General features: G+C 42.1%; 1 protein-coding gene across 1 annotated transcript; it reads left to right on the top strand.

Moving 5' to 3' along the window:
- Positions 1 to 1,688: 1,688 nt before the first annotated feature.
- Positions 1,689 to 26,790, top strand: Lyplal1 (lysophospholipase like 1). The gene is made up of 5 exons (XM_057769843.1): positions 1,689 to 1,801; positions 4,807 to 4,906; positions 14,190 to 14,359; positions 23,844 to 23,959; positions 24,639 to 26,790. The coding sequence occupies exons 1-5, from the start codon at positions 1,708 to 1,710 to the stop codon at positions 24,876 to 24,878; spliced, it is 720 nt and encodes a 239-aa protein (XP_057625826.1). The 5' UTR covers positions 1,689 to 1,707; the 3' UTR covers positions 24,879 to 26,790.
- The last annotated feature ends 195 nt before the right edge of the window (positions 26,791 to 26,985 follow it).

Genomic DNA, 26,985 nt, shown 5'->3' with positions numbered 1-26,985 from the left:
GTGGATCACAGCGAGGCTCCGAAGGAGTGAATGCAGTTCTAGGTGGAGCCCACTGCTCTGCTTTTGCAGGGCTCTCAAGAGCTCTCCAGATGTGCCCAGAAGAGGGAGGTCTAGGGAACAGTGCTCAGACATCTGTCAGAGCAGAGCCAGCCCTGCCCCAAACTCCTCAAAGACTTCACTCTCATTACTCTCTATGGGATACAGAGAACCGAGTCGAGCTCTTTTTACTCTAGCTATAATGGCAATAATGGCACGGAGTGGTATTCCCACTGACAGCATCGGTACAAAACCATGACAGCTTCAGGTGTATCCTAGCAACGAGGAAGTGCTACTAAGCAAGCTTGTCATTTAGGAGCAGGGCAAATACTTCAAAACAATAATATGCAATTTGAAATTGCTTAATTATGGTGTATATTGATTGCCACGTGGTTTAGTCACATAAACTCCCCCTGGGGTTGTTTTGTCCAATTTTGCATAAAGAGAGAGCCACTTGCTGGGGATGCTGTCTTATTATTAAAAGTTATCTATGCTTAATATTTATGCAAGTGATAATTTCATATTTTTGCATATCATTATAATTAGAATAAAATAACAAATCTTATTTTACTATTCTAACCATTTTAAAGACACAGTCCCATGAGATTAAATACCTCAACAATTTGAGCGAACCATCCCCACTGTCCCTTTCCAGAAAGGAGTCAATACCCCAAATAGAAGTTCTGCCCTGATTATACCCCCACCCCCATTGTGGCCCACCCTAGTGAGGTAAGTATTCGTTTACTGTCTGCCTTTATAAATTTGTTCTTTCTAGATAAGAAAAACAGATGGATGGAGTCAGTTAACCTTTGTCTCCTTCTTCCTGGCCCATTTAACAAACAATCTATTTTGTACATGAATCAGAATTCCACCTTGTTAGGACCGACAGGTACTCACTGGTACACATATACCAAGCATCCTGTCCACCCATCCATGTGGAGATGGTGTGGAAGTTGTTGTAGCCTTTGTAGACCGTGATTACCACTGTAGACATTGGTGTACGAGCCTCTGTCTTGAGTTTCTGATTTCCTATCTTTAGGGGGGGCAGTGTATCCAGAAGTTGTGGGTCATATAATTCCACACTTATTTTCACAGTACTTCCTGCTTCCATCAGCCATGAATAACAATCCCCAGCTTGTACTCATTCCCACCAGTCATTGCCCACATTTTTGGTAACAGGCATGCCAAAGAATGTGAAGTCCTCCCTCATTAAAATTAGATCTTGTCTGTGAACTATTAGAAAAAGAAAAACAAAATAAATACACAAAAAAATAAATTACTATATGGCTGACTCACCCTGTATGCAAAAGGTTACGAACATCTGGTGTAAGCCTCCAAGTGGATGGTTATAAAAAAATATGATTATATCTGTAAAATTCTGAAGGCAGTAATATTCTCCAAATGGGGTGATTCTGAGCTTTAGAATTGCAGTTTAAAACCTGCAGCAAATTCTCGGGACAGGGGTCTATTGTCGATCATTGCATAAAGCAGCCTGATGCTAAGGGATGCAATTCTCAGCAGAATGCAAAGGTTGCTCACTCCCAACCTCAGGTGAAAGAACAGGCTGCCTTCCTCAGCGCATGCGCAAACCCATGCTATCGCTGCGTGCCTGCCTGCGCGGCCCCGCGACGTTGAGGGCGTGGCCACTCGCCTTGGCTTCTGGGTTCCGCCATGGCTGTGTCACCCAGCGCGGTTCGCCTGCAGCGCTGTGTGGTGTCGCCGGCCGGGAAACACAGTGCCTCGCTGATCTTCCTGCACGGCTCAGGTGCAGTGCACCCTCGTGGTCTCTGCTGCGGCTGGGGAAGCACCCTCTCCTCGGTCCCCCAGAGCTCCCTAGGGCTCCGCCTGCACCCAGGATCGGGAGGGGGGATGCCACCTCCCGGGAGGGTGCTCTCTTTGTCCATGGCAGTCTTTGCCTTTATCTTGCTGCCTTTCCTAGTGTCCTGGACCCCCCCCCAGCCACAGCATGGTCACCTGGGCAGTCTTTAGCCAATCCCAGGTTCAGGCACACCAGCCCAGCAGTGTGAGTCTCCGGGTACAGGGACCAACTACTGTTTTCAGTGTCGACCATCTGTGAGCAGACCTGTATACTCAGGCTCCACAGGACCCCTAGAGCAGTGAACTTGGAACACATTTTACAGCACTTGTCCACGAAGGTCCCCATACGCTTCCCACCTGTCCTTTTTGATGTCTTTCCTTCTTGATTTCCTTTTTTGTCCTCTCTTTAAATCTCTGAGGTAAGTACAAAGACATCTCCATCCAGGGAGTACCCCTAGAGAAAGAATAAGGACCTGTGTTTTAATTTTTGCATCCACAGTTCTTGGCTGGCCCAGGGTAAGTTCCCAGGAAAGAAAAATAATGCTATTTTTTTTTTTTAAATTTTCTTTTAAAGAAATGAGATCCAGCCGGTGTCCTCAGGGGGCCTACCTAAATTTAAAAACAAAAACAATTCAATTAATTTGAGTCAGCCTTGGACAGGGGATCACAAGATGGTGCCTGAGCTACTGCCAAGTGAATAGTAAGGAAAGGGAAAAAATGTGGTTGGACATTAATAAGGCATTTGCAACTGAAGGGCTTGTTGGAGTTTTCCAAGAAGGCCTTGTTTGAGCTGAGACACGTGCAGGCTTAAAGGGAATGGCGGCTAGAACACCCAAGCGAGTGGAAAGAGTGTTAGCAACAATGTAAGATGGTCTCTTCATTTCAAAACTGGGTCTAGAAACGTTTGCTGCTGCTGTGAGTGGTGGTGAAGCTGGGATTTGAACACAAATGTCTGATTCACAATTAATATTCTGAGTGGGAGGGTGAGGGGAACCCAGAACTATGATGTATCGCTTTGGAAACAGAAGATGAGGGTTGAGCACCTGTGAACGGAAAGACTTGGCTGATGACTTATGGCTTTATAGCCAGCTGAGCAGTGCTTATTCAGGACCCCAGGAGCAATCGGTGATGAACATCCAGAATTCCCACATACTAATATCTTCTCATAATTAATTCAGTGTCTTTAGAAAGAACTAGCATTCGTTCTTTTTTTTAAAACCCTTTGGACCACTTTGCTTAATGCTTCCTATTTTTCAATTTCAAATCATTGACATTTTTATAACCTATAATGCATGTCTGAAATCAGAGTCATTCATTCTGAGTATATTTTACACATTGCACACGTGTGTATGTGTGTGTGTGTGAGTGTGTGTATAAAACTTTTTATTTTGTACATTGGAAAAAGAATTCATCTAAATAATTCTTCCAGATGTGCAGATATATTATTCTTATACAATTAAGTCTCCGTTAAAAGACTCCTTTCGGCATAGGCCTGTCCTGTTAGTTTTTATTGTCATCTTGAATCAGGAGTCCCCTGGGGAAAGAGAGTCTCAATTGAGAAACTGCCCAGTTCAGGTTGGCCTGTGGCTTTGTCTATAGTGAATGGTCTTGACTGTTGATTGATATAGGAGGGCCCAGCCCACTGTGGCCATTGCTACCCCTGGGCAGGTATCCTGGGCCATAGAAAAAGACTGAGCATGAGCCATGGGGACAAGCCAATAATCAGCTTTGCTCTGAGGTTTCTTCCTCTGTTCCTGCTCAAGTTCCTGCCCCGACGTCCCCTTGGTGATGGACTGCTAGCCGGGAGAGTTAGTTGAAATAAACCCTTTGCTCCCAAGTTGACCTAGATCTGTTTTATCATGGCAACAGGAAGCAAACTAGAAGGAGGCCTTGGCCCTCCAGGTTGAAGGGCAACAATTTCACATTGGACTTGAGCACGTGTTTGTGTTACAGGTACAGGAAGTATTTGGCTTCTGGGTAATACAAATATAAACAAACTAATTATATGGTTTTACCATGGGTTGGAATAAGGTACTAACTTTTTTTGTCATTTAAAATACTTTCTTGAGAATTTCATACATAGAGACAACGTGGTCCTTGTGAGTGCGTGGCTGAGTGAGGTTTTCTATAATTCAGTTGTCTCTTTCACCCAACGCTCAAGAAGTGTTTGGAAACAGATCCCATTTAAAAAAGACATCTGGTCTAGAGTATATGGGTAAGAATATGCCTGCAAGTACTAGGGCCTGAGTTTGGATTTCTAACATCCAGGAAAAAACTGGGCACCACTTCTTATGCCTGCGACCCCAGCACTGGGGGAGACAGGCGGGTCTGTGGGACTTGCTGAACAGCCAACTTAGTCAAAACAGCAACAACAACAAACAAACAAGCAAAAATCTATGAGCTCCAGGTTCAGGGAAAGGCCCTGTATTAAGGGGTAAGGCAGAAAATCATGTAGTGGGACCCGATATCTTCTGACTTCTGCACGTTTACATGGGCCTGCCCATTACACACACACACACACACACACACGACAAGGACAAAAAGCTAAAAATCTAAAGTCGTGAACTTTAACACTTTCTCTTCAGTCATATGTAAGACACACTTAGATCAGTGGAGATGGGAAATGAACAGTGTTGGACAACAGCCGAGCAGAGTTCCTCTCTAGGAGAATCGATTGTACCTGTTATAAATAAGGGAAACTGAAACCCAAGCCTAGGTATGGGCTTATAACTGATAAACAATACATCCGGATGTACAATAATAAGGATTATTTCTGCTGTTTATGCTCGGTGAACTAATTCTGCCTGCTAAATCTAAACAGCTCTTTTTGGCACGTGGAGATTTTTCGCAGTCTCTTTTCCAGCCCTTAAGTGATCTAGGAGGTACAAATCCCTTTGAAACACACTGTTATGAAGATGTTTATCTGACTGCGAATTCTGTAATTTTTTTCAGGTCATTCTGGCCAAGGACTGAGAGAGTGGATCAAGACAGTGCTAAACCAAGACTTAACATTCCAGCACATAAAGATTATTTATCCAACGGCTCCTTCCAGGTATGCAATGCTTAATTTCACTTCTCAGTAGAACTCCATGGCATAAAATATATGTATGTGCCAGCGAGATGGTTTTAACTTTAACTCTGTATTTAAAGTATTTTAAATTAGGGTCGTCAACTCCCACCTGTAAAAATGCATGCTTTACTTCGAAATTGGGCTCCTTGGCCAAGCTTTCCAGGCGCCGAGCCCTTCTCTCCTGCAAGCATGCTCTGCTGTTCTGACTGACCCCTTCCCAGCACACTCTGCTTCCTGCAAGCCTGCACAGTGCTCATGGTTTAAATGCCCCCCTTTATCTCACGCACCCCAAAAGCAAACTGAATAGCTTGTGCCAAGATAGTCTTTCTGATAATTTAGTTAAGCCCAGGTTCATAATCTCTGGAAAAGAGTTTTATAACATTCTTTCCAAACTTCAAAGGATGTTAAATACTGTTGGACTCTTTGAATCAGCAAACCAGGATAGACATGAGGCATGGGCCTACTTAATATTTAGAGTGGAAATCTGTAGGTTCATCCAACAGAATTCATAATCACGGGAGTGGAATAGTTTTGAGGCCATGGACAGCTTTTTATAAATATTAAATAATCATCCACGTAGTCTTTTTCACAAACTCCTTTTTGCATAAACAAATATTGTATTGTGTCATGCAACCCAATCTGATTTCTCATGATCTGTTCTCATTATTTTTCTTTAAGCCTGCTTAGTATTCACAGAATTGCTGGACTTTGATTTTTCTGTCATCCTTGTACTCACAAGAAAATAAACCAGGATTTCAAGAAACTTCTTATATTCACCAATAAGAACTTATTTCTCTAGTTGAACAGTTATAGAACAGACTGTAAAATAGAAGATTCAAAAGTTATTTTAATATAGCTAAGCTTAGGGGGTTGACAGCGCCCACAGATATCTGTTGGTGGATTGATGCTAAGAGCTTGCTTGCCTCTGGTGTCCGGGGTAGGTGCAGTGGGAAGGGAATGCTGACATTTCTGTAGGAACCGAAAGGATAGTGTGTTTTAGGCTGGTTGTAAACGGAGGTGACTAAATAAGGCGTTTGAGACGTGAGTCCGAGAATTTAACAGTTTTTATCACTTGCTAAGAGTTTAATGATTATTATCTCTTGACTTTCACATGTTATCAATTGTAACTTGAATTCTAGGTCAGTGTTTTTCAAACTTTAAATCAGTAGTATTTCCTATTTACATATCTTCACATACACTGTCATTTGTGGGTGTTTGGAAGTGTTTGTCCCTCTAGGTTTATATTATATCTTCTTGAAATGTTTGATAGCACTTAGAAAAGTCACCTGAACTTGAAGTTTTCTTATGAGTTGTTGGCAATGCATTTATTTTCTTTTGTAGAATCAAGTTTTTCAGATTTTTCTGTGCATTTTTAAGGCAGTGTCAGGGATTTGGTGGAATTTGTCTTTGACTTCATAATGCTTATTTTTATTAATAAAATTTCTGCTTACATATTTTATTTCAGTTCTGATAGTACTATTTTATTATTGTTATTGTTATTATTATTTGTGTGTGTGTTTTGTCTTATCAAGGGTTACTAGTTGATCTTTTATAGAACCAGTTTAGGCTTGTCTCTTTTCTATTTGGTGGTAGGTTGAACACAGAATCTCACTGTGTAGTCCAGGCTGCCCTAGAACTCATGATCTTTCTGTCTCTGTCTCCTGAGCGCTGGGATTACAGGTGTTCACACATCCAGCATCATTCTCTCTGTTACTTTTCATTTATATCTGTTAGTTTTCTTTTTCCATCCTATTTATATTAGAGCAATAATTTTATCACTACTCTAGCCAAATACCATCATGTTTTTTTTTCTGCTTTATTTATGTTGGAAGGTTTTCTATCATCTTCATGTGCCCTGTATAATTTTTGTGTAACAAATCACCCCCAGCAACACGTTTATTATGGTCACAAATTTTGTGGGTTAGGAACTCAGAAAGGGCACAATAGTGGTGACTCAATCCCAATTCTGTTGTTTTTGGGGCTTCTCCTGGGAAAGCTTGAAGACTGGGTGTGGCTTATGATTTGTCTGCTGGGAACTGGATCCCTCATCTGAAGGCTTACTCACATAGCTGGCAGTTGATACTGGATATTAGCTGGGGCTTTCCTGCAGCTTCTGCACCCTGGACCCTGTATTGGGCTTCATCATTTGGAGATATATATATATATATATATATATATATATATATATATATATATATATATATATTGAGTGTGTGTAATTGTGTGCATGTTGATGCTTGTGCACATGGAAGCCTGTTGATTATTTTGGTGTTAAGCCGCATTAAACCTCTAAGGGTCCAGCTAAGATTTACTATAGCAGGTGAAAATCTTTATGTAAATTTGACTATTAAAGCAAAGAATAGATGTTACTGCGCTAAGGCCTCATGGAAGGTCATTCTGTTGCCCATGCGGGAGGAAGTTACACTGCTGAGGTGTTTTGGGAATGAATCCCATTTTAAAGGGAAAAATTACGGCTTCACGACGTTTTTACAGATTTGACAGTGACCTTTCCAAGGGACAAGTGTTCCCGCAGCTTTTCTGAATGGGTTTCTTCGTGTGAGTGTGTACGTATCCACTTCCTGTGGAGCTGTCTGTAGGCCTGTCAGCTGTGCATTTACTGTGTAATGCTCGTGGGCTCCAACTGAAGCCAGAGGCTATTCTCCACCTTGCTTTTTGAGACAGTCTCTCTCGACCAACCTGAAGCTCACCAAGTAGGCAAGATTAGCAGGCCATCAGGCTCCAGGGACATGACTGCCCCTTTCTTACCTCCTCCCAACCTCAGCACTCTTGGCTTTTACCTTGGTGCTGAATTCAGATTCTCGTGCTTATATGGGACCCATCTCCCTAGCCCACCATTGGTAGTCCTGAGCTGTGTCATAGCCTGGAGGCGTGGTTCCCAGTGGGGATCCCCTCAGAGAACTCAGAAGTGAGCAGGGGCAGAGCTTATGCACAGGGAAACCTGGTTAGAAGTAAAGAGTGCAGGCCTTTACCTCTTGCAAATGTCAGCCACGCTGTGGAAAGGGTTTGTATGATCACCATTCTGACTGGATGCAGTCAATGTAATTCCTGGACCTTCTAAGTCAGGAAGCCACTTAGAAGTCTGTTAGTGATTTCCATGAATTGAGGGTTATTGCAGGTGTCTAATGCTTGCTGATTTCTAATTTCATTTCATTGCTATCAGATAAAATATTCTATATTTTCGCAGTCTTTGGATTCTCCCTGCAACTTTATGGCTTCACGTAAGTTCTATCATGTTGACTCTCACGTATATTTTTATGTATAGCATTGTATGTATAGTCCAAGGTGGCTGATAGTATTACTGAAATTTTATATATGTTCGATAATTGTTTTTAAGTAGTTCTAGGAGTCATGAGGAGAAAGCTTTAATAAATATCTTTTTCTTACAAAATGATTACTCTTAACTTCTGGTAACAGCCCAAAGTGTAATTTCTGTAATAATTATATACTGCCCAGCAGCTTTACTATACTTATTTTACAAATTTTCCATTACTGTATGTTACTTTAGTTACTGTTGCATAGCAAACCTCCAGCCTTTTACTTTTAGTTTGTTTATCCATTAAAATTATTTAAAATGTGTTTGTTACAGATGGCATATGGCTGAGCTTTGCTTGTATATTGAACCCATCTGATAGCTTCTGTCTCTTAAATGATTTGTTTATCCATTTATATTTAATGTAACATTGAATTTATAAGTTTGAATACAAGTCTAGTTTTCGCCTGTGTTCTATTTTCCTATTTTTTGCACCATTAAATTTTTTAATATTTCAATTTAATTAATTTTCTGTTCTTTTTGTTCTTGATTGTGGTAAAGCTCAATATAAATCACAGACCTTCCCACTTCAATTGAATTTTAGAACTTCAGGTCACTTAGGCTCCTTTTCCTCGTCCACTTTATGACTCCCATGCCTTTCATCTACACATGCTGAGAACACATCAAGCAAGGTTATAATTTTGTTTTTCGTAGTAATAAATGCCACAAATAACCTAAGAGTGGTCAGTGGTTTATTATGTTTGCTCAGCGTAGTCTGTAATGGCATGCCATTGTATTTTTGCTAAATTGTGAATTACTCTTTTGTCTATAAATACTCCTTTTCCTTTGCTATAAATTGGCTAAGCATCAGTATATTAAATAAAAGTCAACAAGAGTTTGCTTTGTTAATTAAAATGGAAAAATAAAATAGTATTTTTTCATTATGTTAATTTGGACTCTTTAACTGGAAGTACCCAATAAATATTTTTATTTTTGTGGCATATTTTAACTGTGTTTACAACCACAGGTTTTCTTAGTTTGGATCTAATAACAGAATTTCCATTAAAAATTAACAATGTTTTATAGTCCATTTATAATTTTCATGGATAAATTCTCTTGGTGATTTGAAAAATTCTAAATCATCAGGCTTGTGTATGCCTCTACACGGTGACTACACACTTTCCCACATACAGTGAGTGCTCAGCATCCGCAGTAAGCGTGTACTCTAAAGCAGACTTAGATGCTTATTTTATGGGTTTATATATTTACATGTTCATATGGGGAGTACACATATAAGTGGCATGCACATGCATCTGAATGCAAGTACATGTGAAGGCCAGAGTTCGTCTGCTCATGCAGACTGAATAAGAAAGGCAAACAATTACAATTTCAAATAATGATGAATGCCATGAAGGCCTTTAGAATAAAGAGACAGAGTCAACCTTACAGAATAGAGGCAACACTGGAGAGTCAAAGGGCTCCTCTGAGAAGGTGACTTTGGGTTGAGACTTAGTGGGAGCTCAGCACAGGACAGGAAGAACATGCAGGGAAAGGAAGACCAATGTGATGCTCCTGCTTCAATGGTGAGCTGGTCCAAGTAACTCGACCCTAGAGCATGCTAGGGGAAATTGTGAAACCAGGACCAATAAAGACTGGGGCAAGGTTGCTATCAAAAAGGCTGCAGATGGACTTTTGGCTTTTTTAATTTTAGGGGAGTACAGACCAAAATAAAAATGGATATTCAGCTGAATGCCATTTTATTAAAAATAAAAAAGTCTTTGGACATTTATTCTGGGCTAATACTTTACCAGTGTGTAATGGTCGATTGATTGATTGATTTAGGAGTCACACAGATGCTCCTTGCTGAACATATTTGTTTATTGTGGTAATGTCTGAGCTGCTTTTATACCAGCTAATAAAGTGATTTATTTGAGGAAGAAGTGAATGAATGTAACACATGTGCCAGGCCTTTCAGCTGTTTAAAAAACAGTCTTTTATGCTTTATTTAAAGGTTATTCTAACATCTTTGAAGATTTATGTACTCTTGATTGTTTTCTTAGCAAAAAAAAAAGTTCTGAAGTCTTTTTATCCCATTAAATTATCCTAATGATTCCTTTTGCATAGAAAATTTTAATTTTTTTTCTTATAGAAATGAGAGACCAAAACCCTCCAGCTGGGTAAATTGGGATTTACGTTGGGCTGTGTACACCTCAGTGGATCCGTCTAGATTAATTAAATAAGGCATTGTCAAAGGGAAAACGAGGAAAGAGAGTATCATTTTTTCCCATTAATGGCTGAGTTCCCAGAATGATTCACATTTTAGCCTATGATATCATCCTTATTTAAGTGCTTAGACAGACAAATAAACAGTCAGAGAAAAGCAGAGGAGAGTGGAGAGGGGAGCCGGAGTTGACTCAAAGGGTGACAGTCTGATTGGAACATAAGCGAGGGCTGTGCGTCTGCTCTGGAGCTGGGCTTCCCTGACTTCAGTGGCAGTCCCAGTGAACTCAGGACTTCGCAGTGTGTGACAAGGATTTGATCGGAGTACCTGCTTTTCATTTGCAGTGGGCTCGGGGTTAACCTCGACGGGGCCTCTGGAGGAGGAAGGGTTGGATGATTTATGCCTTCTCAGTGTACCTGAGCTATCTAGAGTCGAGCAGCTTCTGGGGTCAGAGGTGCAGTGGGATCAGAGGGGAACTGAATTGAGCTACAGTGGAATTTTATCTTTCCCACAGCAACTGAGGAGATGGGCAGAGAACAGTGGAGGAGAAGCCTGGAGGTCTCAGTCGGCAGGTCTCCCCCAACCCAAAGTTCTCTCTTGCAACATCAGTCTCAGATAATAATGCATACAAATTAAAAATCCCAAAAGACTTCTAAAGAGAATTATCTGAGAGTATTTCAAGCTTTTCCAAATGTTTTGATTGACTTCTTTACTAAATAAGGAACCATGAGGTGGTGGTCACTGTGTCAAAAGCTTTTGAATTTTGAACTTAAAACTGAGCAGGGCTTTATATGTTAACCCAATAAAGTTTCTTGTATAATTTAGTCAGCACACTCAAGCAAGAATAGGTGCCTCCACCAGTACCGGTTTCTACAGAAGCTGTAGGAAGGTAATCTTCTGATGGGAAAGTAGTCTTCTGTGGCAGAATGGTGAACTTTCATCACCTTTGCCGAGGCCATTTTGAAACATATATTAAGGAAAAAACTGTACCTTTCATTCCAACAATATGATTCTTGGTCTCTGTTCCATAATTAAATATATATGTTTATTTATGTCACCCCGTCCACAGGGACAAGAATCTAGGTACTATGTAAGTGATCATCAGGGGAGAATGGGAGATTCAATTCTAAAGTAGCTTCTCACCTTTGATCATAAAACGTTTATGCAATTATTTGGATTTATGGGGGTAGGGATGGATTCATAGTAGTCATGGCAGGGAAATGGGAGAGGGGCCAAAGTGCACAGAGACTCAGATGAAACTAAAAGAATAGCATTCAGTCGCGAGGGCCCGCGGCGGGTGTTGACGCGATGTGATTTCTGCCTAGTGCTCTGAATGTCAAAGTGAAGAAATTCAATGAAGTGCGGGTAAACGGCGGGAGTAACTATGACTCTCTTAAGGTAGCCAAATGCCTCGTCATCTAATTAGTGACGCGCATGAATGGATGAACGAGATTCCCACTGTCCCTACCTACTATCCAGCGAAACCACAGCCAAGGGAACGGGCTTGGCGGAATCAGCGGGGAAAGAAGACCCTGTTGAGCTTGACTCTAGTCTGGCACGGTGAAGAGACACGAGAGGTGTAGAATAAGTGGGAGGCCCCCGGCGCCCCCCCCCCGCCCCCCTATATCAAGAGCACCATGGGCAAGCCCCAGTGTCTTTACTAGGATGCCCCAATAAACCTTCGTGCTACCCTAAAAAAAAATAGCACTTGCTAAGGAAAGGGCACATAGGCAAGGGCTGAGGTGGAGCTCTGCGAGGGCTGTGGAGAAGAGCGCACTCAGCTTCCAAGCAGAAAGCGTTTGTCAGCTTTGACAGGCAGCAGTGCTCCAAGGAAAAATAGTCAGGAAAGGTTACGTTTTAGTATATGTGAAGGGAGCACTGGAGGGAGGGGGCGGTCCAATGCTTAAAATCGTTTTCTACTGTGCAGAGTGAGGTCTGTAAGGGAAAGGGTGAGGAGATGAGCAAAAATTAAATCAGATTTATTCTCTCAGAAGCCCAAATAGTATATCTAGGAACTAAACTAATCTGTATGTGTATATTTAGTAATACACAGTGGCACATCACTGTGTTGGTCCATGTTTTTATATATACACAAGGCAGGGAGATTTCCAGTGTGTATGCACTGATGGGAATGTGCATCCCGTGCATTAGAACACATGCAGGCTCATCCTGCAGGAGGAGATTGCCAGTGTATATGCACTCATGGGAGTGTGCATACCGTGCATTAGAACACATGCAGGCTCATCCTGCAGGATGGGGAGATTTCAAGTGTGTACGCACTGATGGGAGTGTGCATCCAGTGCGTTAGAACACATGCAGGCTCATCCCGCAGTAGCATCCATCGCATGGTACCATCAATCAGCAGAAGATGGCTGCGCTTACGTTTTGGTTTCATCTGAGTCAGGGCACCTTTCTTGTTTCTAGGATTCTCTCAGCTTCTCGGGGAAAGTGTTAAATACAAACCAGGTTCCCAGAATGAGCGTTCGTTTTCAGAAGTGCCATCAGCAGGGAAAAGTGGTGGCATGGACCTGTCTGCCAGCGCCAGCTGCTGCCTGGCGCACGCTGGGGAGGCCATTGGTTATGTTGCACTTCCCCATGTGGTTTCAGAAGAGAAGTGCAAGGAAGCAGGTCAGGGCCCAGCTGGTTCTCTTTGTTCCTGTCTTTTATGGTTCTAAGTTACACACTTTTTTCTTTTCCTTTTTCTTTTCTCTCTTTTTTTCTTTTTCTTTTTCTTTTTTTTTTTTTTCAAGTCAGGGTTTCTCTGTAGCTTTAGAGCCTGTCCTCTGTCCTGGAACTAGCTCTCGTAGACCAGGCTGGCCTCGACCTGCCTGCCTCTGCCTCCTGAGTGCTAGGATTAAAGGCGTGTGCCACCACCGCCCGGCCACATATTAACTTTTATCTACATGGCTTGGATAGTGAGTGCCTACCTGAGTCTGAAAAACAAAGTGGTAGAGATAGAGTTGAGTAGCCAGCATTGCAGAGAGTCACTGTGATTGGTTGAGATGCCTTTCAATCATAGTGAGTCTTCTGTTGCCGCTAGCTCATCTGTGGCGTTCTTACTCATAAAGCAGACCATGCATTTTATTATTAAGTAAGAAAACAAGAGCTCACCAGGAAAAGGGTAGTGCCTCTGATCAAACCTCCTGCCCCTTTTCTTGGGCAGCCCAGCCTTCTCCATGTTTTAGCAGCGCTGCCCCCACACCACAAAGCATCTCCCAAATTGTCTTTACTCTCCTTCACGTTTACTTCTGATGACCTAGAAGTTATACCTGAGACCTGTGAGCGCATTGAAATTGGTTTACAAAGATTTGGAATGTGCACAAGTATGGGTATAAAACTGGAAGTTCACTGCATAGCATTAATGCACATGAATGGGCTATAGTCATAGCACCATAATGGTACTACCTCCTAAAAGTAGGTAATGGACTTGTGAGATGGCTCAGAGGCTGAGGGTGCTTGCCACAATGACCGAAGGCCCGCGTTCTACCCCTGCAACCTTCGTGGTGGAAGGAGAGAACTCACACGTGCAGATTGTGCTCTGAATGTCACATTGCCCATGACACGCCTCCCCACATAAATGAATGTAACCATTAGACAGTTCAATAAAGACGGTGAACCAGCTTAGGAAACATTAATGGAGTAAATATAAGAATGGTGGTGTAGGCATTTTCCATACAAATTCTTTAACATAAAATTCAGCAGAAATAGTAATTAATCCTTCAGAAATTAAAGCAGCCATTTTAATACCACTTTTTGTTATTTGTTTTAAACAGGCCATATACGCCTATGAAGGGTGGGCTTTCCAATGTGTGGTTTGACAGATTTAAAATCTCTAATGACTGCCCAGAACACCTTGAGTCCATTGATGGAATGCGCCAGGTGCTCACCGAACTGATTGATGATGAAGTCAAAGGTGGCATCCAGAAGAGCAGGATACTAATAGGTGAGGTTTTATAACATTGGCAATCTGTCCCACTTTTGTCTAATTACATTTGGAGTTATATTTGTGACGTTGTTTACAAGTACGTGAATATTGCTTGCCGCATTCACAGTTTTGGATAAGCTACACATGCAGCTTTCAAAAATATTAGAGTCATAAACAACAGCTCATGAAACTTTCATTGATTTTCATTTTTAATAATGACTCCTTTCAGCTTGTTTATTTGTTTTAGACAAGGCATTGCTGTATAGCCAAGACTGACCTCAAAATTCCAGTTCTCTCTCTTCCACCTCTCCCGTACCCAGCTATAGGAGTGCCCCATCATGCCCTAGCTGTTCTGCCTTTTTTATGATAAATAATTTTCTACTTTAATTTTTAGCTGAGATTGTCTATTGCAATTAAAAAATAACTTTTCTTTTATGTAGCTGGGGTCTTATGAATATAAGATTAAACTGCTCATGCCATGATTGAAATAGTGTGAGAATGTGTTGTCAGACTCATGAGCACAAAGTCTCTCTAGTGAGTGTCACAAAACTAAAACATTGATAACCTTGTGTTAAACATGTCACAGTGAACCCTGTTCCCAAGGGCATTTAAAGCTTTGTGTAGATTATGTACTGAATTCTTCTTTGACTGAACTCATCAAATATATAAACTAGAGAAATTTCTATTTAATATATACATATGCAAGAGGAGATGTGTAATGTCTCTAGCACAGAATGTTTTGGTTGTACAAACTTATAACCACTGTATTTGATGATGAAATTATAATGTAAATTAAATATCTCCATCATGTGCTAAGTAGCATCAAAATATACTTAGAAATTTTCTAGAGATTGGATTAAAGTGTTAGTGCTCACTGAGGTGCTGTGCTGTTGAGTGAGGTACCGAGTTCCTTCCTGTTCACTGTTCAGGGATTGTTTAAACACAGATTACTGCACAATGTCTTCCTGCTGGCTTTACTCTAACGTGTCTGTTAGAGTCTACACCAACTGCTGAAGTCTGTGCATTTGCTCATGCGTGCACATCTGTGTGTGTGTGTGTGTGGAGAGAGGGGGGGGGAGAGAAGAGACTCAGTGAAAAATCGGAGTTATACGATCATAGCACATAGTTGCAAAGTGGAATAATCTCTGTGATTTGGAAGACAAAAAGGAAAGCACCAGGTACAAAATGGTTTATTTCTTCTTTCTATGCAGTGATGACCAGAGTTCTGACTTCTTATGAGACAGGTGTTCTAGGGGACCCTGTCTCTGAGATTATAAGAACAACCATTGATACTTTGTAATAAGTACCACTTCAGATCTGGGGCAGGTGACAGCACATCCTTTCCCTGTGTGTCCTTTGATTGTGTCGGCTCAGTTACAAAGTTTTTCATACTGTATGTGATCTGCCAGCTCTTCCAGGGAGTCTGTCTAAAACTGGAATGGTGTTTAGCCTTTTATTCCTAAATTGTTCATGAAACTTCAGGGTTGGAGTAGTAAAATTTCTCAAAATCTCCAATGGGATAGGAACAAAAGTCAGACATTCTAATGTAGGAGTATTGTTGGGGAAAAGACTGGAATATGTGGGACAGATTGTATGGAGAGAGAAAAATGGTCTTAGGGGCTAAGGACTTCTTCCAAGAAAAGATAGCCCTCCAGCTGATCTGAAAGCAGGGCAAGAATTTGGTAAAGTAAGAGAGAAACCTGCTTGTGGAAGAAAGCAAGGGACCCACCGCATTCCCATTGCAGGAAGTGGTGTTTTGGTGTGCACGCCAGGACTTAGCATCACCAAATTATACACAGAGAGCAGGTGATGTGTTGGGATGTTCACTTCACAAAGACACCAGCCATGTCATGGAGGTGACATGCGAATGTCACTGGGACAGCAGGAAGGCAAACATGATAGAGAACGAGATTCATAGAACAATAAGCTGACTGAGATGTGGAGGAGACAGATAAGATGATTCCAGAGAAGAGTACAACTGACTGTGTAGCAGGCCATTAAAATGCATTTTCCAAGTTTGATGCAAAGGACTCACATTGTTCTCTTAATAGAAAACAGAAAACCTTAGAAAGCCTCTGTTGTAAAGAAAGACGTGGGTGCGGCACATCACGGCCGTCTGCACTCTATACGCTGCTATGCAGTTCGTGAACCGGGCAAGGGGCTGGAGACTGAAACACACAAAGACACACAGACAGGGACACAGGTCATTCTTGAAACAGGAATGCCCCCTTTATTGTGTACCAGAGCCGTTTGTATAGGGATTCTTAACTGATAGCCACGCCCCAACCAAACGCGCCAGAAACCACTCTCCTGCCATCAGGTTCCTGAGGATCTCATGCTCAGAGCAGCTGCAAGCTGTCTCAGAGCAGAGGAAAACAAGTTGTTTACAAGAAGTTCAGGATCTGGAGGTTCACAGCTCCCAACACCTAGGCAAAAGTTTTGCTGGGGTCACACGTCTGATACATAGCTAAGTCTGATACATAGCTAAGTCGATTCGTGGAGACATTCATGAATCCTCACTGGGGGCATTAAAAATATAAGGCAGTGTTCATTCTGCTTGCTTTTTGTACTATTTACAGACAACACAAGTCTAAAAGGTTATGATAAAACATAGTCATGGAGTTACTAACTTTCCACTTACTTTCTGGAAGTTGACCAGATAGTCCCTGGTAGAAGCAGTGCTGAGTCCTGTACTGTGAGGAAATTTAACAGCATGAAATTGGCCTGTGTTCTGGCTTTCTCACACATTCATTGGGAGTGCCCATGTGTGAAATATGAGCACATTTTATAGCCAGTGCACACCTCTCAGGTTTATTTCATGTACTTCTGTATGTTTTTATTTAAGAAGAGAAATAAAAATGGAGAGCAGGAGACTTCAGTGCGCACTGTTGTGCTGGGAGAGCTAGAGGTGACGGCAACACTCTCGGTTAGCTGACGCTGGGCTTGTCAGTGTGCAGTGTTGTGCTGGGAGAGTTAGAGGTGACGGCAACACTCTTCATTAGCTGACACTCAACCCATAGCAGCCATTAGACATCAGTGTTGTGCTGGGAGAGTCTTGAAGTTGTAGGCTTTTCTTCCTGATGCGGTTGTCCATTGAGCCTTGCGGTGAGAAAGGTAGGAGAGATGATTGTTTTCATTTCGCCAGTGAAAGGACTAAAAGTCAGAGATTTGCAGTGACAGAGAGGGACCCTAGAACCCAAGCCCCTTTGATTTCGTCAACTTTCTGCCATGATCAGAATCCATTCATGGCCACTAGGTGGTGACAACTTGTTAAGAGAGAATATTGATATAGTTTAGGTTCCGTTTTGATCTAGGATGTATAGAATCTGACATCAGAATTTTGATCCTATGAGCACATGATCCAGGTCTTGCAGTAGGGGGAACGAGTGTTTATAGGACCACACTTATGTCACATGTGTGACCTACGTACTCATCATGAGGGGCTCCCTTAAAATCATCATGGTCCATTAATAAAACTGCATGTTATAAAGCCATTAAATTTGCTGCCTACACGTAGAAGGCACTCAGGAAATGTTTATCCGTTTTTAAATTTAGATCTTAACTTTCATACATCTTACAATCCCATGGAAAGATTTCTCATATGAGAGATCCACATAAGAAGGCAAGATACAATTTAGATGAGTCCAACTGTTAAAACAAAATCTGACAACCTGCTAAACGGGTTTAGGTACTACAAATTTCAGGATTGGTTTCCTTTATTTGTTATATCTACTCTATAGAGGAAACACTTTACAGAATGAGTGTGTGTTAATATATTAACATTATAATAGGATTTAAAACGAAAGTAAAGTGGGCACCTGGAATTCACAAGATGCAATCATTTTTCTGAGCCCCACCTCGGGTCCTGCCTGGAGCTAACACGTGGGATGATGGCATGGTGGCTTTGTTCCCTCTACATATGTGCAAACACATGGGTTTTAACTAACTGAAATGACTCGGGATCCTTTCAGTATTGCTTGCCAGGCCTCCAAAGGCTTGGTTGGGATTGTTGTCCTAACACTTTTCCATAAAAGGGTGGAGATATTGTAACTTGCAAACTTGATAGGGGAGGAAATGCAGAAATAAACACGGTAGGCATAAGTCATTCCCAGATCTCCAGCCTTTTCTTGCATTTGCAGAGTGCTAGAGTGCCATGGGATAAAATAGAGGGACTGAAATTTGGGATGGTGGTGAAGTTCATTGCCTTAAAAAAAAAAAATCTGTTCCCGTGATAGCAAACTTCATGGTTTTTATCATTAGGAATTTGCATTGAAGTTGAACACATTAATTTTCCCAGTATAGATTTTTTATAGATTGTTTCTGTTTTATTTTATATAAAGAGTTCATAAAGCCAAGTTTATTATTTTTTAACATGTTTTATTCAGCTTGTTAATCTTAAGTATATGTTAAATAGTTACCTCTTAGTACCTTAAATACTTCACCAGCGCCTATAAATGTCCACCATAACCGTTACCTACAATGCGTTTACTATTTTCTATTTACTTACTGAGTAGTCTGTTGTGGGCTGTAGTTTAGACTCCTAGATGAAAAATTGACTCAATAACTGGTCCTTTGTGTTCAGTTTTTTCCTTGGACAGAAAATATACAAAGTTCCTTTTCATAGTGTCCCATGATAGAGGTGACAGTGCTGTCAAAGGCAGCAAGTGGGGAGCTATGATTACCTCACAGGATTGTAAATGGGTTAGGGACTTAAAATGGGATCTTAACAACATTTTGATATGCCCTTGTCCCTTGTTTTCTGTTGCGATACACACACACACACACACACACACACACATACACACACAAGACTGAATGCCTGTAGGAAATCTTTATGTGTTTTCTTCTCCTTTTTCTTTTTCTTCTCACCTCTGACTCCTTTTCCCCACCTCCCAGCCCTCCCTCTTATTTCATTCCCTCCCTCAAGCTAGTCTCATCAAAGGACACTGACACCACACCAAGGCACTAGATTTCCTACTTAATAAAAAGGAAAGGTCAAAGGTGCATCATGGGTAAAGTTTTGTGGTTTTATAACCACTTTAGAACACGTTTTGGCCTATTTGTTTGCTTTATGCCACACTGTTTGATGATCTTTATCTTAGTCTCAGGATTATCTTTTATGAATTAATTCCTCTAGCAAAATTGGATTTTGAAAAGTTGTTTTCTCTGGTACACTTAGATGCTCTTCTCTGTTTAATTCCTCTAGCTGAACTGGATTTTGAAATGTTGTTTTCTCTGGTACACTTAGATGCTCTTCTCTATTTAATTCCTCTAGCTGAACTGGATTTTGAAAAGTTGTTTTCTCTGCCACTAATAACTGTGGCTCTTTGAATTCAAATTTAGGCTACCTAACAAAACAATTTAAAGCTTAGTCTCCCATCACGGTAGCTGTCCTTAAGTGGCCATGGGCAGTGCTTGAGAAGATGTAATTCAAGCTCTTGAGTTTCTCAGAAAAGAACAGCTCTGTTGTCCTGATGTCCACAGAAGATGGGTCCATCCCAAATCATGGCCATGCTCACATTTAACCCGTGATGCTTAGCTTTGACTTGCTCACCACAGCAGCTGTAGGTCCCAACATCTAATCCATGGCATGGGCACACTTTAAATCTGACGTATGTGGTGAGATTTTGCTAGTGGCCTGGGACTGACGTTTTTAAGAAGACAAACTGTAAATGTTCGGGGCTGAGCAGACTGCTCACTCACTCTGAATTTCCTTTTCTGTTGTGATGCTGTCTTGTTCAGGTTGACCTCAGACAGTCCTCCTGCCTTCTCCTCCTTAGTGCTTTGATAACAAAAATACCACCATTCGCAGCCTCAACCATAGAGACGGTTTTTGAAAACTTTACTATCATCTCAAATTAAATTGCCAGAAAATGACATTTCCTGATGATAAATTTGCCTCCTTGCAGAAATATCGTTTTCAAGCTTCAGTTTCCATTAACTTCATTTATCCAGTGAATATTTATGAAGCTCCTGCTGTGCCCGGCCTGCTCTAAGCATGGGAGATCTTTCTTCTCCAGTGCACGCTGAGCCGCAGTGCTCTGTATTGAAGACTGCTTTATTAAAGTGTCAGTAGCAGAAGTGGCCACATGCACAGTGTCTGGCTTTTGAGTTTTATGTTTAATAAAGATCCACTTAATAAATTCCAGCAAGAAATTAAACGCTAGGAACAATTTCTGGCATGATTTATTATGATTCCTTCTGTGAACGAATATTGCCTTGCTACAGAGGAACAGTTAAACCTCCAGCGATGGCTTGAATTATCACCCTGCCAATATCACGGCCTGCTCCTTCCCTCTCCTCCTCAGCCTCACACTTCCTCCAGGTGCCCTTTGCCTCCTCCTTCTCTCTACCTGTGTGTTTCTCTCTGTGTCTCTGTTTCTCTGTGTCTGTGTTTCTCGATGTCTCTCTCTGTCCCTGCCTCTCCATCTCACTCTCCCTTCCTTTCCCACACCACCGTCCCCCATGCACCAGAATCCTTTATAGAGGCATAGCTCATGCTTAACAGTGTGCTCGCTTTACAGTTTATACAAATGCATAAGACCCAGAGGAAGAGGTCGAAGAGGCGGGCCTTCCCGGCCCCACCCATGAGGGTGGAGGACAGCTGCAATTCTCCCTGAGATGTTGATCCTGCCCCTTGGCAAAGGCAGATTAGTATACTCATGCTAATGTAAACACGAAAAGCCTTTGAAGATTCAAGTTTTAGCACCAACCATACACTGCTGATTCAGAATCTGATGGAAATTCTGTCTACTCTAGCTCTCCAGTATTTCTGGAAATTAAGTCTTGGATTTTCATGAATTTATTCAGACATTCAGGTGAGACATGGCACAGGCAGACTAGAAGAAAGGTTCCCATATTTTCAGTCCAACCATCTTTCTACCAAATTTTAAGTTAGAAAATATTAAGAGAGGCTTATAAAATATCAATTTCTAAAATACCAAATTAACAGACATTTTTGGTTAGTTAGTTAGCTGGTTTGTTGGTTGGTGCAGAGACAGGGTCTCACGTAGCCTAGGTTGACCTTGAGCTTCCGGTCCTTCTACCTCTATCTCCTTAGAGCTGGCAATATAGGGACACACCGCCAACGTGGATTCAGTCATACAGACACACTTATTCAGTAGCCACCATGTGCCCGGCACTGGTCTGGGTGTTAGATAAACTGGCTAATGACCACATGCACCGGAGGGCACCGGCACTGCCAGCCGGTTGTTGTAAACACTCAGCTAGTTTCTGACAAGTGAAGGAAGACCTGCCTCTTCCTCTCGAGTTTGCTACATCGAGAGCACTTGTGTGTCTTCTGTAGATCAAAATGAGAATTTCTGCTCCAGACCCACGTAATGTTGACTACTCTGTAGAGACTTCAGGAGAAAGAGGCCCAAAGCTAGAACTGCAGCAAAGTCATGTGAAAATAACGATGCCGAGATCCATTCTGCGGATCCACACATTCAATAACTGGGAATGCTTAGTCTGTGCCAAGTTCTCGGGGCCACATCGAGGATGTATCATTGCGCAGAGCAGCTACAGCCCGCTGACTGCTCCCCCTGGGCAAGGCTCGCATATAAAGGCAAGCACACAGTGTCTTAAGATGTGCATCCTCTCCTCCCTGGCTGAGCTTTTCCTGAACCTTCCTTCACTGTCTTTGCATCCGGGCATGGGTGGATCTGTCATCCTTTAAGGTGGTTCTTAAACCGGTTCACACCGGTTTAGCCACTAGGACACTGGATTCTAGTGGTATAGGTGAGTCCTGCTATTTCTTTCTGAAATAATAAAATTACAGGCATAACAGTCATTCTTATCATACCTAGTTATTACTTACAAATTGTGCCTTTTAGGAGAAATCTAAACTTTGGAATCCGGTGCCCTAATTAATATCAGCTGCCTTCCCCAGAGAAGGAAATCCTCTGAATAAACAGCAAAGGTTAAGAGAAGGGACATTACGCTCTGGGACAAGGATCTGGGTCCCAAAAGTCTTGACTTTACCCATAAAATTAAGGACACATCTCTAAGCAGGTCACCTGCTTTCTCAGGTCCCAGTCTTCTTGAATGCATGGAGGGAGAATCTCCTAACTTCACAACCTTCTGAGGAGGGCTGGGGTTGTTTTTATTAGGTGAAATAAGGCAGTAGGCCAAAAATCAGGAGAGTGAATTGTGTAGCAGGCATAATTGTAAACCCTGTAAAGTGTGCCTTGCTTTCATTATTTCTCATAGAATACAAACAAGATGCCCCAACTCTCGCTGAAGGCTAGGACCACCACACGGAGCTCTGAGCTCCAGCCATGTGTTGCGTCCCTGCCTCTCTGCTCTTTCCCTGCACGCCAGCTCTAGTCTGTGCCACGTGTGCTTTCTCCTCAGCGTTCCCCTAAATACCGTGTCTCCGTGTGCTCTTTTCAGCTGCCTGTTTCTAGGGACTGGCAGTGTTCTGCACTTGAAGACTGAGGCAGGAGCATCATGAGTTCTGGGCCACCCTCAGGTTATTCCAGCCCTTGGAGCCCTTAAAGTTGTTAAGTAAATAAATGTGTTTTTTCTCATATAGATGAGTTCATTTGATTTTATCTTTCATTTTACAAAATAATACCATAATCCCAAAATGCTTCCCCTAGATCACCAAGGTTTTTAATCACCGTTCCTGATGCAGAGGTCACCAGGAGTCTGTTATGAGTAAGACAGCAGAAACAGAAGTGTTTGTGGGGCCCGTGGCACAGTGACTGACACACTGAAGAACGCGATATTAACTGCAGGTGTTGTGCCAGGGTTCCTAGAAATAAATCCAAACTCGGGCAGACACTGGAAGTTTAGCTAAGTCAAATTCGTACTATGATTATATTTCCAATTATGATAAATATTTTTCTTGATGGATGTGATTTCTCTCCTAAATCTGGCCCCTTTGGTAATCCATCTCTTTACCACTGATGTCTTGGCATTAATTCCTCACAGCAGGGCTGGTTCTCTGAGACCTGAAGAAGACCGGTGGCTTGAATACAAATTGTCCCCAAAGGCTCATATATTTGGATGCTTAGTCTCCAGAGAGAACTGTTTGAAAGAATGAGAAGGATTAGGAGGTGTGGCCTTGTTGGAAGAAGTGCATCACTAGGGGAGGGCTTTGAGGTTTCAAATGTCCACACTAAGCTCAGGCACAGTCTCCCTGACTCCCCTCCCCCATCTCTCAACTTGAGGACCAGCGTGTAGTTCTCAGCTGCTTCTCCAGCACTATGTCTGCTTGCCTGCCACCTGCCGTGATGATCATGGACTCACCCTCTGAAACTGGAAGTGAGCCCCCAGTTAAGTGCTTTCTTTTGCAAACATTGCCATGGTCTTAGTGTCTCTTCAGCCACAGAGCAGTGGCTAAGACGGAGACTACATTCTTTTTAGGCGTGTATTTCCTTCCCATCTCCAGATGTCTTTAAAATGTTTGTGAAAGATTGGGACTGACCTTATTCGAAGTACCATGTGACATGTGTGTTCCTCTTTTTCTCATAAGCATGTGCATTGTTTCCTTCAGGGGGATTTTCCATGGGAGGCTGCATGGCAATGCATTTAGCATACAGAAATCACCGAGATGTGGCAGGAGTATTTGCTCTTTCTAGTTTCCTGAATAAAGACTCTGCTATTTACAAGGTAAGTTCCAGATTTAAAAAACAAATACAGCGTGAAGCATAGACACATTGAATCCAAAATAAAGTTGATAGTTAAGCAATAAAATGTGGTACCTGGTCTGTATAGATTAATTGTCCCTGGACCCCATGAGCAGTTTTCTCATGGTGACTCCAGGAGGCCTCTATGTTCAGCAGTGCCACCTTGAAAAGAACAGTTTTAGGGAAGGGCATGCTTAGTGTTACGTGACTCCTTTATACAGAACTAGAATGGAGAAGACTGTCGTCAGACTTACGTATATTGAGCCTGCTTAGGTCAATTCTAAAGCTAATGCTTTGCAGCAGTATTCAAGCTTATGGCTGTTTGTTACAGCTCCATCACCAAAAGTCCAGCGGAGCATTTGAATCGACTTTTTCCTTCAGTTGGGCCTCAGCTTGGTACCCCTCTCTCTTTCTCTGCCTGTGAAGAAGTCCATCTATGCATTTCACTCCTTTGCTGAGGAAATGCCTTGTTGGCCTTTGAAGAGTCCTCAGTGGTGTGAACATAGGGCACAGACCCACACCACCCTCCCGGAGGCCCGCCCCCCCCCCTGCCCCGCTCTCTTCCACTGCACACCTGACCCTGTTCCTCCTCTGGAGACTCCCTCTCCTTCCCTCAGAGCAGCTGACATTAACTAGGACTGGTCTCTGTCTCCCACCCCCAGGACCTCCTGCAGGCTGACGGCACGCTCCCCGAGCTGTTTCAGTGTCACGGCACGGCAGATGAGCTGGTTCTTCATTCTTGGGGCGAGGAGACAAACTCAAAGCTGAAATCTCTGGGAGTGAGTGCGGTCTTCCACAGTCTTCCAAATCTTTACCATGATCTGAACAGAACTGAACTAGAGAGGCTAAAGTCGTGGATTCTTACGAAGCTGCCAGGAGAGACTGAAGGGCAGAACAAATGAATCCTCACTGCCATATTGAATTTTTTTCTTACACTTAGGAATATTTCCTTATTTGATCCTCACAAAAATCAATGTTTGTGAAACATCCAGCACTCCCATATTATTTGAGTGGAATTTATGATATCTGTCTGTTTTCTTTCAACAAAATTGCCTCAAGAATCACCCCGTTGTAAATGTCAGCTGTATTTTGTGGCTGCCCAGATGCCTTTTTATAGACACACTGTAGTTTGCTTGTCCATTTACCGCAGATTTGGGTCACTTCCTGTGTGTGACTGTCACAAGTAGGACTGTCGTGAGCATCCGTCCTCACAGTGGTGAGGCTGGGCAGTGTGTTGTATGGTGACCTGAACCTGTCTGGCTGTTTCTCAGTGTAGTTTTACCATTTTCCATCCCAGCCAGTAGGGTGGCCTCTGATGCCCAGTTCTTCACCATAATTCCAATTTGGCCATTCTATTGGCTGAGTAGTATTTGGTTTCTATAGTGTTTGATCTGTAAGACAGGGTTGATTTCCATTTTCTTAGTGCCAGTAATGTGATACAGAGTCCTACACTGGAGGATTTTCCCACATTTGTGAAGAATCAGTTTGTCCTCCCCAGTTTGTTTCTAGATTCTTTATGAAAAGTGATTTACTGTTAAATTATAAGAATAAAATACAAATAAATTTACTTATTAAAATTTCTAGTTCCATAAAGGGTAATATGATCATATTAAAGATAGAATTAATTGAGATCAATATCTGGCATTGTTTTTTAGATGAGTTATTATATACACTTAAGGATCTTTAAGTACTTTAAAACAAACATACAAAATAATAAGTCTTTTCATGGTTTTCACACCCTTGTATTGTACTTTGCTCACATTTTTTTCCTCATAAGCCTCCCCGCACCTCTCCCCACTGGTCCACTTACTCATGTCAAATAGTCCCTTCTGCTTTCATTTTATGTACAGACATATGCGTGTGTGTGTGTGTGTGCGTGTGCATGTGGGTATGTGTGTGTCTGTGTTGCTTATGAGAGAACACATGATAATGTGGCACTTGTTCTTCACCACTGAGCCATCTCTCCAGCCCAGGGTCAACCCAATAGTAAATGAATAGTTCTTTCAAAAGTGGGAGTGACAGCTACATGAGGGAATCAAAGTCCAAACTCTTTGGTATACCTCCAAGTAGAAGCCACCTCCCTTTGTCATATTGACAACCTCAGTTATACAGACTAGGAATTCCAAGATCAAGACACAGGCAGAATAAATGATCTGGTAAAGACTTGAGACTTGGCTCAAGATGGTGCTTTGCCACATGATGGGGGGGGGCAACAAACACCAGGGTGTGGTATTCGGTACTTGTTTCATTCTTGGACTTCACAAGAACTGGGTGAATGGTTTATGTTGGTTCATACATGGAAGATAGCTGGAAACTACCTGGTGTCCGGAAGAGCTCTTACCTTTAAGTGGGACTTCTATATATAACTCTCCCCACAAGGCTAGGGCGTCATGTTAGAAGAGGAAGAGGAAAGATTGTTAGAGCCAGAAGTAGTGGACATCTGCAGTTAAACTATTTCCTAAAATATGGCAGGACCATTGTACACATAAACTCACAGCAATGCATTCACAAGATAAGCCAGCAAAAATCCCAGCATGAATGGGAGGGGTTCACAAAGTTCCACCCCTAACTGGGGAGATATTAGCAACTGGTGATTGCTGGGAATGAAGCTTTCTTCAGACATGAAGCCCCCGAGAGCCTGCCCATGCCCCTACACCCATACACAGAAGGCAGTACTACGAGGACTCAAATGATTTTTCAAAACAAGAATGTCCAATGTGATGGAAAGACAAGAAGGACATAGAGGGAAAGGATTGGGGGATATAGTTGACTGAACGCATTGTATACATGTGCAAAATTCTAAAGCAATAAAGAAATGAAGCCTAGCTTTACAAAATTTACTGTGTTTTTATTTTTAGTCTTCCAAGCCAAATCCCAGTTTTTCTAGCCAGTTGTAGGCTTGTTCGGCTGAAATGAAGAGATACAGTCGATGTTTTAGCCACCTGACATGTTAATTCTGGAAGCCCTTGGCATGTTTTCTTTTACCAATGGGCTTGGTGGAATTGAAAT

The sequence above is a fragment of the Chionomys nivalis genome, chromosome 5 (assembly GCF_950005125.1).
Source record: "Chionomys nivalis chromosome 5, mChiNiv1.1, whole genome shotgun sequence".
Lineage (NCBI taxonomy): Eukaryota > Metazoa > Chordata > Mammalia > Rodentia > Cricetidae > Chionomys > Chionomys nivalis.
The sequence above is the reverse complement of the archived record's forward strand: the minus strand, read 5'-3'. Positions and strand labels throughout refer to the sequence as shown.